The sequence below is a fragment of the Camellia sinensis genome, unplaced genomic scaffold (genome assembly GCF_055761805.1).
Source record: "Camellia sinensis isolate YWXY unplaced genomic scaffold, ASM5576180v1 Unanchor6, whole genome shotgun sequence".
Classification (NCBI taxonomy): Eukaryota; Viridiplantae; Streptophyta; class Magnoliopsida; order Ericales; family Theaceae; genus Camellia; species Camellia sinensis.
In genome coordinates, this window is record NW_028129474.1 from 12537566 (window position 1) to 12553027 (window position 15462).

The 15462-nt window shown below is 35.1% G+C and overlaps 1 protein-coding gene and 1 pseudogene across 2 annotated transcripts; one reads left to right on the plus strand and one right to left on the minus strand.

Moving 5' to 3' along the window:
* Positions 1-1957: 1957 nt before the first annotated feature.
* LOC114294177 (zinc finger BED domain-containing protein RICESLEEPER 1-like) lies at positions 1958-5044 on the minus strand. The gene is made up of 3 exons (XM_028238309.1): positions 4980-5044; positions 2877-3438; positions 1958-2773 (listed from the first exon to the last, which is right to left on the minus strand). The coding sequence occupies exons 1-3, from the start codon at positions 5042-5044 to the stop codon at positions 1958-1960; spliced, it is 1443 nt and encodes a 480-aa protein (XP_028094110.1).
* An 8345-nt stretch (positions 5045-13389) lies between these two features.
* LOC114294166 (G2/mitotic-specific cyclin-1-like) lies at positions 13390-15243 on the plus strand (annotated as a pseudogene). Its single transcript, XR_014359626.1, has 5 exons — positions 13390-13749; positions 13881-14012; positions 14114-14517; positions 14630-14808; positions 14913-15243. The product of XR_014359626.1 is annotated as a G2/mitotic-specific cyclin-1-like (transcript).
* The last annotated feature ends 219 nt before the right edge of the window (positions 15244-15462 follow it).

A 15462-nucleotide genomic window follows, 5' to 3' on the forward strand; every position in this document is an offset into this window, starting at 1 on the left:
CTAGTATGAATTAAGAATATTATCAAAACTAAGAAATTTATAATTATCAATTTTAAAAAATTTCTCAATTTTTTTCATGATTAAAATTGAGAATATTATAAATTGAGAATGTTTTCGACATAAAAAGCGCATGTAAAGTAGAGCACAGAGAATGGTACACCAATGGCTGCCCAAGCAAATTTGGATTCTTAGCAGTCATACTCCTAGGAGCTTACATCATCTCCTACTCCCCTAGAATGGGTACAGTCCCATGGATCATCAACTCCGAGATCTACCTATTGCGATACAGAGGAATCGGCGGAGGAATCGCCGCAGTCTCCAACTGGGTTTCAAATCTCATAGTCAGCGAGACCTTCCTCACCTTGACAATCAAAAAACACCATGTGACAGTCGTCGTCGACACATGACAGCCGCGATCGATAAGCTTGACAATCATGGTCGGCACTATGACAATCGCAGTCTATAAGTTCTGACCAGATATCCGGGCAAAATGAACGACCAGTGAACAATTTCTGTGTTTGATTTCTGTATTCCATCATCTATGCTCCTAGACTTTTTGATAAAATTATATTCATTCCTATAGTTTATATTATATATATATATATATATATATATATATATATATTAGATCGATATAAAATGATGATCTTATGTTACATAAGGAAAGATGTCATCTTTGCCAGATAAGCATAAAATATTAATCACAAGAAACATAAAAAATATGGAGATACGAATCAATATATCATAAAATATTGATGTCCATACTAGGGGTGGGTGCGGATCGGTTGAGGCCACGAAACCTCCAATCCGCCATCCATCCGCCAGATTGGCGGATTGAAGAAAATCAATCCGCATCCGTCCGCCAATCCGGCAGATGTGAATTGGCGGATGGATATGAATCGGTTTGGCGGTTTGAAATTTTACAAATTTTCAACATACAAGTGAAACTATGAAACAAGTGCAACCTAGACATAATTCAATATTGGTTCCATCTATGAAATGCATACAAGTGTAATATTGGTTTCATAATTCATAATACAAGTGCAACTTGGACATAATTCAACATGCAAGTGCAATATTGGTTTCATAGCAATGTGCATAATTCAACCTGGACATAATTCAATATTGGTTCCATCTACGAAATGCATACAAGTTCAATATTGGTTCCATCTACGAAATGCATACAAGTTCAATATTGGTTTCATAATTTATAATACAAGTGCAACCTGGACATAATTCAACATACAAGTGCAATATTGGTTTCATAGCAATGGACATAATTCAACCTGGACATAATTCAATATTGGTTCCATCTATGAAATGCATACAAGTGCAATATTGGTTTCATAATTCATAATACAAGTGCAACCTGGACATAATTCAACATACAAGTGCAATATTGGTTCCAATTGACATAATTCAATATCACCCAAAACATTGTGCATCCAATGGGCATAAATCATCTAACTTAAACATAAAACATAAGAAAACATTGTGCATCCAAGTGACAATCATCCAAGAGTTCCAAAAATCAAAAAGTTACAGTCATCCAACAAGCATTGTGCATCCAAAAAAAAAAAAAAGTTACAGTCATCCAACAAACATTGTGTATCCAAAAAAAATAAGTTACAGTTATCCAACAAGAAGCAAAAAAACCATTCATTTCCTTTCACCAAACCATGAGCCATGTAAACTTGCATAACAAAAAAATGAAATTATTTAATAAGGAAACACTAAAAACAAAAAGTCTTAAACTTAAACAATTTTGTTGAATCATGCGCATTTCATTGACTCTTTCATTTACATTGGAGGCATGCACATTTGTTGAATCAAGTGTGGCATAATGATTATACAATTAACTCAAACAATTTTTCACCTTGTCTAACATTTCTTTCATTTTCATCACATCTCCACCAAAAATTGTTGAAAAACAAAATTGCAAGTATGTCATTTTTCTTTAAGGATCAAGCACTACCGCAACATACAAAAGTAGATTGATTTTATCCCCATTTCCCCAATACTTGTCAAACTTCTCTTTCATTTTCTTTGCCATTGAAGACAAAATAGGATCATTGTCTTTAATTAATTGTCCAATCATATTTTCAATGACAAAAATTTCAGTGTAGAATATGTTTGAAGTAACAAATGAAGACCCAAAAAATCTCTTTGTTGCATTGTAGAACATTCTAAAAAATTTCAAAAACACCCTACAATTATCCCAATCCTCGGCTGTAGGCATCTCTCTCCTCTCAGCCCCTTCATCATCCAAAAAGTAGTGTTTGTAATTGTAGTCCTCCTCACCCATTTTTTGAAAAACACTCTCAAATTTTTCCGCCGCCTCCAACATAAGATATGTGGAATTCCACCGTGTTGGCACATCTAAGCACAAGAGACTCTTACTCTCAATTTTCAAACTTTCCACATATTTTTTAAAAGTGTCAAGATGATTTGGAGAAGACCTCACATATCTCACTGCATGCCTCACATTCGCTATACAAGATTTAAGATCCTTCAATCCATCACTAACTATGAGATTTGGAATATGCGCACAACAACGCATGTGTAAAAATTCATGGCCCAAGACAGTTCCCTTCCATAGTTTTGTGGATCGTTTCAAGAATCTAATAGTTAGATTATTGGAACTCGCATTATCAACAGTTAAGGTAAAAAGGCCATCAATGTCCCACTCTTTCAAGAGTGCCTCAATTTTTTTACCAAGAGTTTCTCCTTTGTGGTCTTCAACTTGACAGAAATTTATGCTCCTCCTTTGTAACTTTTCGATCATCATCAATGAAATGTGCAGTTAGACACATATAACACAAATTTTGTATGGAAATCCATGTGTCTGTGGTAAAACAAATTCTACGCCCCTTCACAATTTTCTTCAACCTCTCCCTTTCATTGGTGTATATGTCTAGAATGTCCCGAGCAACGGTATATCGAGATGGATTCTTGAACTTGGGATGCATGACATTACAAAACCTCTTAAAACCAACCCCGTCCACAAATCTAAAGGGCAATTCATCAATTATTAACATCTCTGCAAGATACCTTCTAGCAACTTCTACAGAAAATGACATAGCCACAACATCAACAACACCCTCCCCACCAACTTCTCTAGGTTTAAATCCCAATGATTGTTGCCTATGAGTATCCCTATATGGATACTTTGTACAATTTTTCAAATGACTTAACAAATTACTTGTTCCATGACTCTTAGAGCCTGCCATATATTCTTTCTTACAATACTTGCACATAGCCCTATCTTTCCCATCAATGCCCTTAATCTTTTCAAAATGATCCCAAGCATTTGATGTTGTTCTCCCACTACTACTACTAGTTTTGGCTAGGGGTGGTCTAGGAGGAGGAGCATTAGGTTGGGTAGAAGGGTTAATAGAAGATGATTCAGGCTCAACATTAGGACTCAAAAAAATGTTTCTTCACTTGAAGGATCCATGACCACAAGATTATCAAATATACTGCCAAAACCAATAAAAATTCATTCAAAATAGGCTTTTCAAATCCATGGTCTAACAACAGTTTAACAAAAAAAAGCTTGAAAGAAAATAAACCATGTATTTATTAAACATATAGAGTATTCAATTAATTGTAAAGCTACAGATTGGATTTTTTAATATTAGACAGCAACAAGCAACTGAGAAGAGTATTCAACATATAGAGTATTCAATAAACCACGTATTTAATGTAAAGCTAACTGAGAAGACTATTCAATTAAACATATAAGCAACTTAACATCTATTTTGCAACTCAGTGGAGTCTTCTTCGTTGGAAAATTCTTATTCTTCGCAAAACTTTCTTGGCAAAGCTTGAGACCTAATTGTTACAATATTGGTTAATCTTATCTTATAATTGAAAAGCATATTGAAAAAAAAAAAAAAAAAAAAAATTGAAAAGTTCTTGTCTCTACAGATTGGATAATATTTATTGTACCACAACAAGATCAATAGTAATTTGACATCAGAAGCGAAGGATTCAACTGGTGGAACTTTAAACATGGAGTCTAGGTCATAATAGGTTGCTCACAACCTTCAAACAATTTATTAATAGAATACGTTGCTCACAATCTTTAAACAATCAATTAACTTTAAACATGAACTTTAAACAATTTCAACATGTGATGAACTGAGAGACAGAATAGGTTGCTCACAAGGCAACCTTAAACATGGAGTCTAGGTCATAAATTTAGCACAGTCATATACTCATAAAACTCAGAAACATTACTAAACATGATTAATACTCAGAAACATGATTAAACATGAGTATTTGATCAATGACAGCCCAAATTTATGATTAATTTAACATGATTAATTTAACATAGTCAAAGCCCTAATTAATTAACAAAACACAGTCAATGCCCTATCAGATTCAGAACACAATTGAAGCCCTGAAGAGAAGAGAAGAAGATATGTACAAAGATAAGAAGAGAAGACAAGAAGAGAAGAGAAGAAGTCGAAGTGACACGCCCCACTTTTTATTACTCGGAATTTATTACCACAGCCATTAACAATGGATTCAATCTCAGAGTTAGTATACATAAGCTCATTATAATGACAAGAAATACAACAATAAGGGTTCTCTCCTACGGACATAAAATGAATGCAACATGAATTATAGTTAAATAAATTGCCCGCAGGCTTACATCTTGAAAGGAATAGATAAAAGGGCTCAACCTTTTTTACACATATGGCATTCCGCCTACAAATAAAGGTCTCGTGGCCAACAGATAAGAAGATCCATGACCTTGTAGCACGTCTTGCTATTCACCTGAAAAAGATTAACAACGTGGGATGAACATAAAGTCCAATAGGGATCTCAACATGATCTTCAACAATAACAACTTACAGATAGCTATGATCATGAATGCTAGTCTCATACCATATAAATAATGTGACATTTTATAGCCAAAGTATACTTACACAAATACTTTTCTCAAAAACATTCAGTTTATACAACAATACCCAGTTTCGCTTTCCTTACCCATTTCCCATTCAAACAAGTATTTCTCGATAACCATATTTTCCATTTGTGACGAAACACCACATGATTATCTATTTTATTTCTCTTAAAAACATGTTCACCCAATCCGACTTCCATCACATTAATTATACTCAAAATTTAACGAGGCGTCTTGACAAAATAATTCATGGTAGGGAACTCCCACAACAACTCTCTTGCACGACCAAATATACATGAACACATCTTCTCAACATATAGACAGTCCAACCTTACAAAATCATACTCATCTTAACGCAAGACACACACAATCAAACCGAACACGAAATAAATAACCTCTGCTCTACCTGCCTAAAGCACGGTAAGCCAAATGATGCATCTCTCCACAATAACATGCCAATTTACCAGACACCAGCTGGAAATGAATGGTACCTCCGCTCGATTTCTCGAGGCTCTAGCTAGAAGGGAATGGTACTTTTGATTCTCAGCGCAGCCAATTCTCCAGGCGCTAGCTGCAAGGTAATGGTACCTCTAATTCTCAGCACAACACACACTTTCCAACCATCACTTCAAACCACATTCATAATAACAAAAGTGTATTATAGACACATAAACATTTCAACATTCACAATGTCATCCTCCACCGATGACCAAGAACAAAACCTCCAAGCAATATATATTAAACACATAATACCATTAACCACTTCTCATGAATCTTTGAGTCTAATTACACAATAATAAAATAAAATATATTTGTGATCAACCTCAAGTAAATTTCCAAAATTTACACAATGTTAGTCCTCCATTCTTCCATTTCAAAATCAATTACCTTATTCCTCCACATTAATGTTCTCCACCCTTTGCCTCAATCCAATTCATTTCATTTCATAATAATATGACCCAATTCAATTTTTCTTTTATTTCAAATAAGGGATTACCAAATCATGGCTAGCAAGGTTATAATTTACACAATTTCTATATAATGGTAATGTACCCAATGATATTCTAATCTCGTGATTAATTTTCATTCGCTTCAATATATGTATATGTTATCATTTTACGACAATCCACTTGAACAACACATTATTAAGTCAAGGTCAAGAATTTATGAGGCATCAACTATCTCTAATAACTCAACAACTCATCATGTTTAATTATAATCAATCGAACACAAGTTAATGTTCAATTCATAAAACCCAACTTATTCTTAATTCAATTTCCAAATCCTTAATCACATTTCTTAAATTCATAACATAATCCATTCACAATTTCAACCCATTTTCATCTATTAGGCATTCCTTCAAAAGTTAGGGCTTTGACTCTCTAATCATGAATATTGAATCACAACCCAAAATTTAACCCAACATCAACCCATCTCATGCAACTTCAATCTCAACACCCAAATCCTATATCATCTACCATGGTTTTCGAAAAAGAATCCATACCACATGGTTTTTATGCAAATAAAACCTACCACATATCTATCTATAGTAGAGGTATTGAAAAACATCAAAGAAATCCCTACCTCAAAAGAGAAGAGGAGAAGAAGCTCGAAAATCAACTTCGCCGGAATACGATCTCCACCGGCCAAGACGAAGCCCCCGACATGCTCATCATTTTGGTATAAAGGACTAGCATCAAAATCCCAATGGATTTCTTGAGATCAAAGAAGATGTAAAATTTTGAGGGTTTGGGTAGAGAGAGGTGAGAAAAAAAAAAAAGACGAAATATTATAGAGAGAGAGTGATATATCAGCAAATGAGAGGAAAGTGGCCAAAAGTACAGAAATATAGCTGAAAAGCACAAAAAAAAGACAGAAAACACGCACTCTCGCACGTGCGGCTCCCACCCTCGCACGTGTGGTCTCCCCCGCACCACCACTCGTGCACCTGCCTTTTAGACAGTGTGCATCTAGCCCTCTGCCCAGCTTCTCGCATGTGCGGCCTGGTCCCCAGCCCGAAAAATTCTTGGCTTCACCCCCGCCACCCCGGAGCCGACCCCACACCCTCCGGAACAAGTAAAAACTCGGATTCAAAACAACCACAGCAGAAGATATTTAAGAGAGAAACACCAATAACAACTACTTACCCTGCACAACTCAAAAGAAACGAAACGGCTTTCGAACCGATCATCACACGAAGCCCTAGCCCTAATTACTAAAAAAACAAAAAAAAACACATAACACTGTCTCTGATCGCCGATCGATAATCAAAGACAAAAAGAGAAGAGAAGAGAAGAAGAGAAAAAGAGAAGAGAAGATTACCTCCTAATCGATGCTTTGATCGCTCGCCGCCACTGTCGTCGAATCGTCGATCGCCGATCGTCGCTAGCTAGTAGCCACCACTGTCGCCGACGCCGATCAATTCTCGTCGCCTCCGTTCAAATGTGTGTGTGTGTGTGTGTGTGTGTGTGTGTGTGTGTGTGTGTGTGTGAGAGAGAGAGAGAGAGAGAGAGAGAGAGAGTTAAGAGAAAGGCAGACTCTTTCTTCAAACTCGAATGAAACCTAGGGCTAAAAAGCAAACCTGAAATGAAAAAATGGGGCAACACTGGTGTGAAGTCCCTGAAAAATGTATTCTCTTTAAAAAAAACCCTAATGTTTGAATTATTTTCTTAAAGCCCCTCAGTTCCTTGAATTATTTCAAATCTTGTCGGTTAGCATTTTTTTTAAAAACGGGAATATCCTAGCTGAATTAGGTTCCTTAGCCTAATTTAAATTAATTCTACATAAGTAAGGTTCCAATACAAGAGTTTAATTCCAAGCCTCACTATTTATTTTAATTCAAGAATTACTTCAAAAACTAGTACATGTACTTTATACTATAGGTACCATCAATCAAATTGAGATCTATATATATATACATTGGGAGATGTGTCCCTAGTACCTAAATTGAAAAAAAAAAGCCCCATCACCTTTCCCAATGGCCGGCCACCCTAGGAAGATGTGAGGAGCCTATTTTCAAGAATTGTAATCATGGTATTCTAGAAACCCTAACACCTAGTACCCCTAGACCTAGGATTTTGTTTCCAATACTAGCTTCATTTCAACTAGGGACCAACTAGATATTGTCTAATCCTATGATTAAGCTCCCTAATCACTCCTATTCTATTAGACTCCAAGTAAATCCTAACATTTCCATCTAATTCCAACTAGTGGGCTTTTATGTCTTTTTACAACAAAATTTGCCTATAAATACCACCACTCCCTAGTATGGCAAACACAAACAACACACTCACACACACATTCGGCCTAGAGGAGAGAAATGAGAGCAAGAGAGAAGTCTTGAGAGGAAGAGGAAGGAAGAGGAGAGCCATCTTGTTCAAAGCTTAGCAAGTACAACCTTCTCTTTCATTTTCCTTTTTCAAATACATGTTTTTAAGGGTTCTAAATAATGTTTCTAGATGTGTTATTGATGAGTTACTTGTGTTAAAAATGGTAAGAGTTGAGCCTTGATGCTACCTCTCTTGTATTTTCCATCATTTCGGTACAAAACTATCTTTTTCATACCAATCTCTCAAACTTTCCAAAGGCACACCTTCAAGAAAATTTTCTGAGTTTAATATATGTTAGTGAGCATGTTTTCATCACAAAAGAAACAAAACTTTTCCCTTGGTGGATCCCTTTTCTCACAAATCTTCTTGTTTTGGGTATTGTGCCTTAGAATCTGTTTTCGCAGCCAACTTAAAAAAATTCTAGAAAAATTTAGAAAATTATTCTGGACCTCTATTTTATGTCAAAATCTTTCTTAAGGAGTTATATTTCAACTAAAATTGGTTTCATTGAAAAAACGTGAGCGGTTTGCAAGAAAATCAAATTTTCGTAATGGTCGACGAATCTAGACAGCGCTGGAGTGTTTTTCTAAATGACTTAAAATCTAGAAAAGCTATCCCATTTCCGAAAAATGTTCTGGAAACTAGATTAAATTCTCTACGAACCATAAGAAGGCCGAGTCCGGCAAAAAATCTAAAATAGTCCTTTTCATTCTAATCCTTATGTGATATCGAATCTGGAAATTCTGTTATGCAAGGGTGTTTTATGCCCTTGTGTTCATGAAAATGCTTATTAGCTTATGATCATATCTTGGCATGATAGTGTATGTGTTATGGTTATGTTCCTTATCTCCTTCATCTTAATGATGCATGCTTATGTGGATATTATTATCTTGTTAAGTTGGTCTAACCTTGAATTAAAATATTTAACTCCACGGAAAACGTAATTGGGATGGTATTGGGTTTTCGATCTTTGAGTTGTGAAAAGATGATAATGTGTGATGTATGGATTGTTGGGATGCGTTCCCTATTCGGAAGTTAAAGTCTTGCGCAAGTGGTTTTCGGAACCCTTGAACAGAGCGGTTGTATTCGGACCCTAGGTGGTTTGGTGTAAGGAGGGATTTGGGCAAGGCCCATTATTACCGTCTCTTTTGAGGCCCTGCAGTTGGCGCTACACGGTATATAACCATTGGTAGGCATCCGAGGTTAGTTCTATAACAAAGCAGCAAAAGAGGGGGCATACCGAATAATCCGCGTCCGATTCTTGTGGTTGGGAGAACGAAATCTCTTTGGGGGATTTCTAGTTTACTAACATCTAACTTGTAACCCTTATTTATTTAGTATCATGCTTTACTACTTGATGTTATATTTGTGATTGTGTATTGGACTGGGAAAAAGAGACGGGTGTGTGTGTGTGTTTATTGGGCATTCAAAGCTCATGACGTATCATGCCAGGTGCCGAAGAGGAACTTATAGCTGGAGATGACGAGCCTGAAACCTTCGAAGACTTTTGGCTATCTTAAGAAAGTTAGAAATTTCCTTTTGATATTTTGTAAAACTCATATGAAGATTTAAATTTCTTTTTGGAATGTAATGTAATGGAACAAGCTTTTGAAATTAAGGATATTCATAGTTGTTATGTACTTATATTCTAATATTTATATGTATACACCATATCGTTGCTTATGAAACCTTGTGTCAATACCTGGTAAGATCTGTCAAAAGGGTAGTGCGCTACCTAAGAAAGCCGAACTTAGAAGGGACACTAATTTGACTCCTCCGGCAATCTGGGATCTTACTTGGTTATTGACCATAGGACTCATTAGTGACTCTCCCTTGATTGCAACCAATAGTGTAGATTCGGGGCGTCCCAACTGAGGGAAAATAAGCAGAAATTAAGGAGAGGCGGGCAGGTTGGGTGATTCATTAGATTTGGCAGATTATCCATGACCCGACCTGACCCGCACGCGCAAAAATGATATTTTTTGGCCCGCACCCGCCTGCCAGGTGGCACGTATCCGTCTACTATGCCTCGGGTCGAGTCGGGCGGGTGGGTCGGGCCGGCAAATCCATTGCTTGAATTAATCAATATGTCATTGGAGTATAATTATCGCCTATCAAAACCATTCAATTAAAATAGAAGCTATTTTATTAAATTTAATGAATTATAATTGAGACACTTTTTCATAAATTTCTTTTCATCTACTTATATTTCATTTTGTCCACATTATTTTCTTATGTTCCAATAAGTCCTATAGGTGACATAGTTACCAAAATACCCCTAATAATGTTCACATTTACATTGTGAATGTTCCGTGATGTGAATGTTCACACCATCAATGTGAATGTTAACATGTCAATGTAAATATTCACATTGTAAAATATGAATGTTCACATGACCAAATTGTTAACCGTTCAAAAAATATTTCTAAGGGTAGAAATGTTCATAAAATACCTTAAATATGATAATTAGGATTTTGTAAATCAAATGTCCAAATAATAGGACTTATTAAAATATAAGAATATCCTATGGACTAATTAGAATACAAACACTTAAAAAATAATTTTCTAATAAATTTCCCATTGTAATTATAATAGAGAAAATCAAATACAACATAATTAATACAAAAAAAAAAGTCTACAAAGTTAGAAGGAGAAATACAAATAAATCCGCAAAATATGATGTATAAATTCAAAGAAAAATATTATAGACTCCAAATTTTCTACTAAATAAATGATTAAATATCTTGTGGAGTTCACAAAATTACGAACCCCACACCTATGTGAGACATTTGATTATTTATTTGATAAAAAATTTAGTATCCCTAACATTATCCAGATTCAAATAACTAACTTCTTAATATACACTTACCCAAAAAAAAAAAATTACTTACCCAAAAAAAACTTCTTAATATACATGCGTCCTGGGAAGGTGAACTACCCATCATAAGCATTTGATTTAAGATAATGTTAGGAATACGAAATTTTTTACCAAACAAATGACCAAATGTCTTACATGGATGTGAGATTCACAATTTTGTGGACCCTACATCCATGTGAAATAATTGATCATTTATTTAGTAAAAAATTTGACACTTATAACATTTTCTTTTGATTTATGAGAGTCCATGAATGTATTTATTATTAGTTGTGAAACCTAGAAGGCAATCAGTGGTAAATTAGAAACCGATAATGTACTTTAGAGCAACAATATTAGATTTTTTTAACACATATAGGTTTTGTTTGGTAAGTTTTATAGATTAACTTATTTAGTTTATTTGATTAAAATTAGTTAACTAATGGTATTTGGTTGTAATTTTATATTATAACTTATTTAACTTTTTAATTTATCTAGTACAAATTAGTGAGATTTTCTTAAATTATAATTCGTAACATTTTTAGGTTATTTAAAACCCTTAAGTAATTATGGAAAAAAAATCCATATTTTTTTATCTTAATTATAACCTTTTAGAGTATTTTAGATATTTTTACAACAAAAAAATCATCCAACAGTTAATCTTTTTTTACTCATTAGTAACGCCAAACAGGGATTGTTTGGGGTATTCTAAATAAGTGTACTTTTTGTCTTTTTGAACTAAAAAAGTTGAGAAAAAAATATGTATGTTTGGATTAACTTTTTATCTTTTTACGAAAAAAATTGTATCAATAAAGTGTACAGTAGAATAAAGGTGATTGGACAGTACGGCTGGCCAGCTGTGCTCAGCAAGCTTTACAAAGAAAATAATTGCCTCCTTCGGGGCAAAGTGTTTGGACAGTGATGGTCAATCCATGGGGGCTACCATGGGTCTCATTTTAATAATCTGAACCGTTCAATATGTACAACTCATCAAGTATTATATGCCTGTTAAAAATCACGTTGATCGGATATCGATAGCTATATAATCAAATTAGTTTTTTTCAACAGTTAACTATCACACCATCAGTTTTGTTTATACAAAACTGATTTAATCATATAGTTAACGATATCCGATCAACGTGATTTTTATAGGAATATATTAATCGATGAGTTCTACATGTTAAAACGGTTCGGATTATCAAAATGGAGTCCTTAGTGGGGCCCATGGCCCCAACATTTTTGTGACTTTATATATAGAATTATTTTTTTTGCCCCAAACAAAGTGTGTAATGCCGGTCGCTATCACAAGTACGGTTGAGAATAGCTGCTTAGTCCATTTATAGTATTATAATATATAAAATATTTTTTTAATATTTTTTATTTGTGAATAATAATATTTTTTTTACTTTTTGTGTAACTTTTTTGACTTTTTAAATTATTTTTGAGTTGTCAAACCAGTCCTTATTTTAAATCTTTTAAACTTAATCTAAAAAATTATAATCATAAAAGTTAACTCAAAAGTAATATCAAACGAGACTTTACTTACATGAGTGTGGTGATTGTACCTTTGTGGGCATCGATGTAAGTGAGTGTGTAAATTAGTGCCTAAAAAAAATACATATATCTATATAATAAGGCAAGACTGTTTTTGAATTTATCCTAGAGACATTTGTCTTACTAGGACATTTTAAGAGTCATAATTTATTTATGTATTCACATGAATGGCTGAGATTACCCTTAAATATATATATCAATATATTATTCCCGCCCAAAGAGTAGCTTCCTACTCCCCCACGTCTCCCCTCTATTCTATCTTTATCTCTGTCTTCTCACGTTCCCGCTTGCCCACGTCTCTCATCCCTTCTATCTTTATCCCTCTCCCTTCTCTGTTCTCATCAGTTTGTAACCGACGCTCCTCTTCATCACAAGGTATTCCTGTCCTCTTCCCTCTCTCTGTTGTATTTTTTGAATGATCAAGAACAGATTAAATGGGATCAGATTGTAGAAACTGATTTGCAGAAACTGATTCAATTCCACTTTAATCAGTTTGCGCTGCTGCTCATCATCACCACTCGCAAGGTTCCCTCTCTCCCACCCTTGGTTGTTCCCTTCGCAAGGTAATTTTTGGTCTCTATCTCTATTGTATTTCACATTCGGAGGAAATAGGTTATGCTTTAGGGTTTTTCTCTTCTTCGAATTTTGACAATTTTCCTTCAAATTGAATTCTGACAGATCGAAATCACGATCAAGAACAGATTAAATGGGATCAGATTGTAAAAACTGATTTGCAGAAACTGATTCAATTCCACTTTAATCAATTTGTTCTTGCGATCAAATTGCGCCGCTGCTCATCATCACCACTCGCAAGGTTCCCTCACTCCCACCCTTGGTTGTTCCCTTCGCAAGGTAATTTTGGTCCCTCTCTGTTGTATTTCACATTCGGAGGGTTTTTCTCTGTCAATTTTCTTCGAGTTTTGAATTCTGACAGATCAGAAGAATATCAAGGAAACGTAGAAAGCTAGAGATCTTAGAAATGATGTAATGGGTAGAGCTGGTTGGATTTGAAGTTTGGTGAAAGTAAGGCTGGACAAGAAGGGTCATCAAGAAAGAAGTCCCAAACCCTCACTTCAGTCCTCACTGCCCGAAGCAAGGTGACTTTTTTTGTGTACATTTTTCACATAACCCGGTGTCCGGTTTTGTGGGTTTTTCCCAAAAATTGGTGGGGGATTTTGTTATTTTGTTGCTTGCCTTGTGTTGTTTCTAATTCAATGCCATATTGCAGGCTTCTTGTGACCTGACTGACAAACCAAAACCAATGGAGCAGATTGTGGACATCAACGCTGCAAATATCGATAACGAGTTGGCTGTTGTTGAATACGTCGAAGATATATACAAGTTCTACAAGCAGGTTGAGGTACGTTCAATTTTCCCATTTAATTTATGTGTTATCTTATATGTATATGTGTTGTGTTGTTCTAAGAAGAGTGTGTATGTATTGAAGTTGTGATGTTGTAGAATGAGAGCAGAGTTCACGACTACATGGACTCGCAGCCTGAGATAAATGAGAAGATGAGAGCAATCCTGGTGGATTGGTTGATCGAAGTTCACAACAAATTTGAACTCATGCCAGAGACTCTATACCTCACTATTAACATTGTTGATCGCTACCTCGCTTCAAAGTCGGTGATGAGGAGGGAACTCCAGTAGGCATCAGTGCCATGCTCATGGCCTCCAAATATGAAGAAATCTGTGCCCCAGAGGTCAATGACTTTGTGTGCATCTCAGGCAGGGCTTATACAAATGAGCAAGTGCTGATTACCGAGAAACGCATACTGGGAGAGCTCGAATGGAGCTTAACAGTTCCTACGCCTTATGTGTTCCTCGCGTGCTTCATCAAAGCCGCTGTTGCTGATCAGCATGTTTGTATTTTTTGCTCTCTGCTGTTTCAAAATTGTTGTGATTGATGATGATTATTGCTCTACTCTTGAATGCTAATTGTTCATTTTTTTGTTTTGTTTTTTGTACATTTAGATAGAGAACATGGTGTATTTTCTGGCTGAGCTAGGGATAATGAATTATGCCACCATTATATACTGTCCATCAATGCTTGCTGCCTCAGCAGTCTACACTGCCCGTTGCACCCTCAACAAAAGCCCTGCTTGGAACGACACACTAAAACTGCACACTGGTTTCTCAGAGACACAGCTTATGTAAGTTTTTTCAATCTTCATTTTGTGACTGTTTTAAGAATGAAATTAATATAATTACACGTGTTTCTGATTAATTTTTGTTTATTTATTTATGTTCTAAACAGGGATTTTGCTAAACTACTGGTTAGCTTCCACTTGATAGCCGCAGAAAACAAGCTAAAGGTGATCTATAGGAAATAGAAAATGAATGGGAGCTCTAATTAAAACTACCACCACAGTATGTGTTGTGTGGTTTTTTTTTTTTTCCACCTCATTAGTGGTGGGTTTAGAGCTACCAAATTAGTGGTCTCTAGCATGATTGTTTTGCTTCTGATAACAGTTGTGAAGCAATTTTTTTTTTTAAAATTTTATTTCTTTAATTTTAAATTTGTAGTATTGTTGCTAAAAACTTGAGTACTAATTCAATTCATTTTATTCAACGGGGTGTGCTTTGTTTGTTTTTCTATACACTCATAGAAATTATTTTTGTGATTTTTTGGCACTCATAGTTGTGGGTTGTGATGTCACATTTGTTTGGTTACTTATTGGTAATTGTAAAGAAGTAACCTCATTGTAAATAGATGGAGGTTTTCCTTCCCTTGCATTGTAAAAGGGAAAGGTAAGATAAATGGATAAAAAATTTAGCTTATATTTCATTGACATTTCCCTTACCAT

Bases quoted from the DNA above. Each gene is read 5' to 3' on its own strand.
- LOC114294177 (XM_028238309.1), bottom strand. From the start codon at position 5,044: ATGGAAAATATGGTTATCGAGAAATACTTGTTTGAATGGGAAATGGGT. The intron at 3,439-4,979 runs GTATTGTTGTAT...CTTCAAGTGAAG, and splicing joins GGTAAGGAAAGCGAAACTGG to AAACATTTTTTTGAGTCCTA. The intron at 2,774-2,876 runs GTGAAGGGGCGT...ATGATCGAAAAG, and splicing joins GGGAGAGGTTGAAGAAAATT to TTACAAAGGAGGAGCATAAA.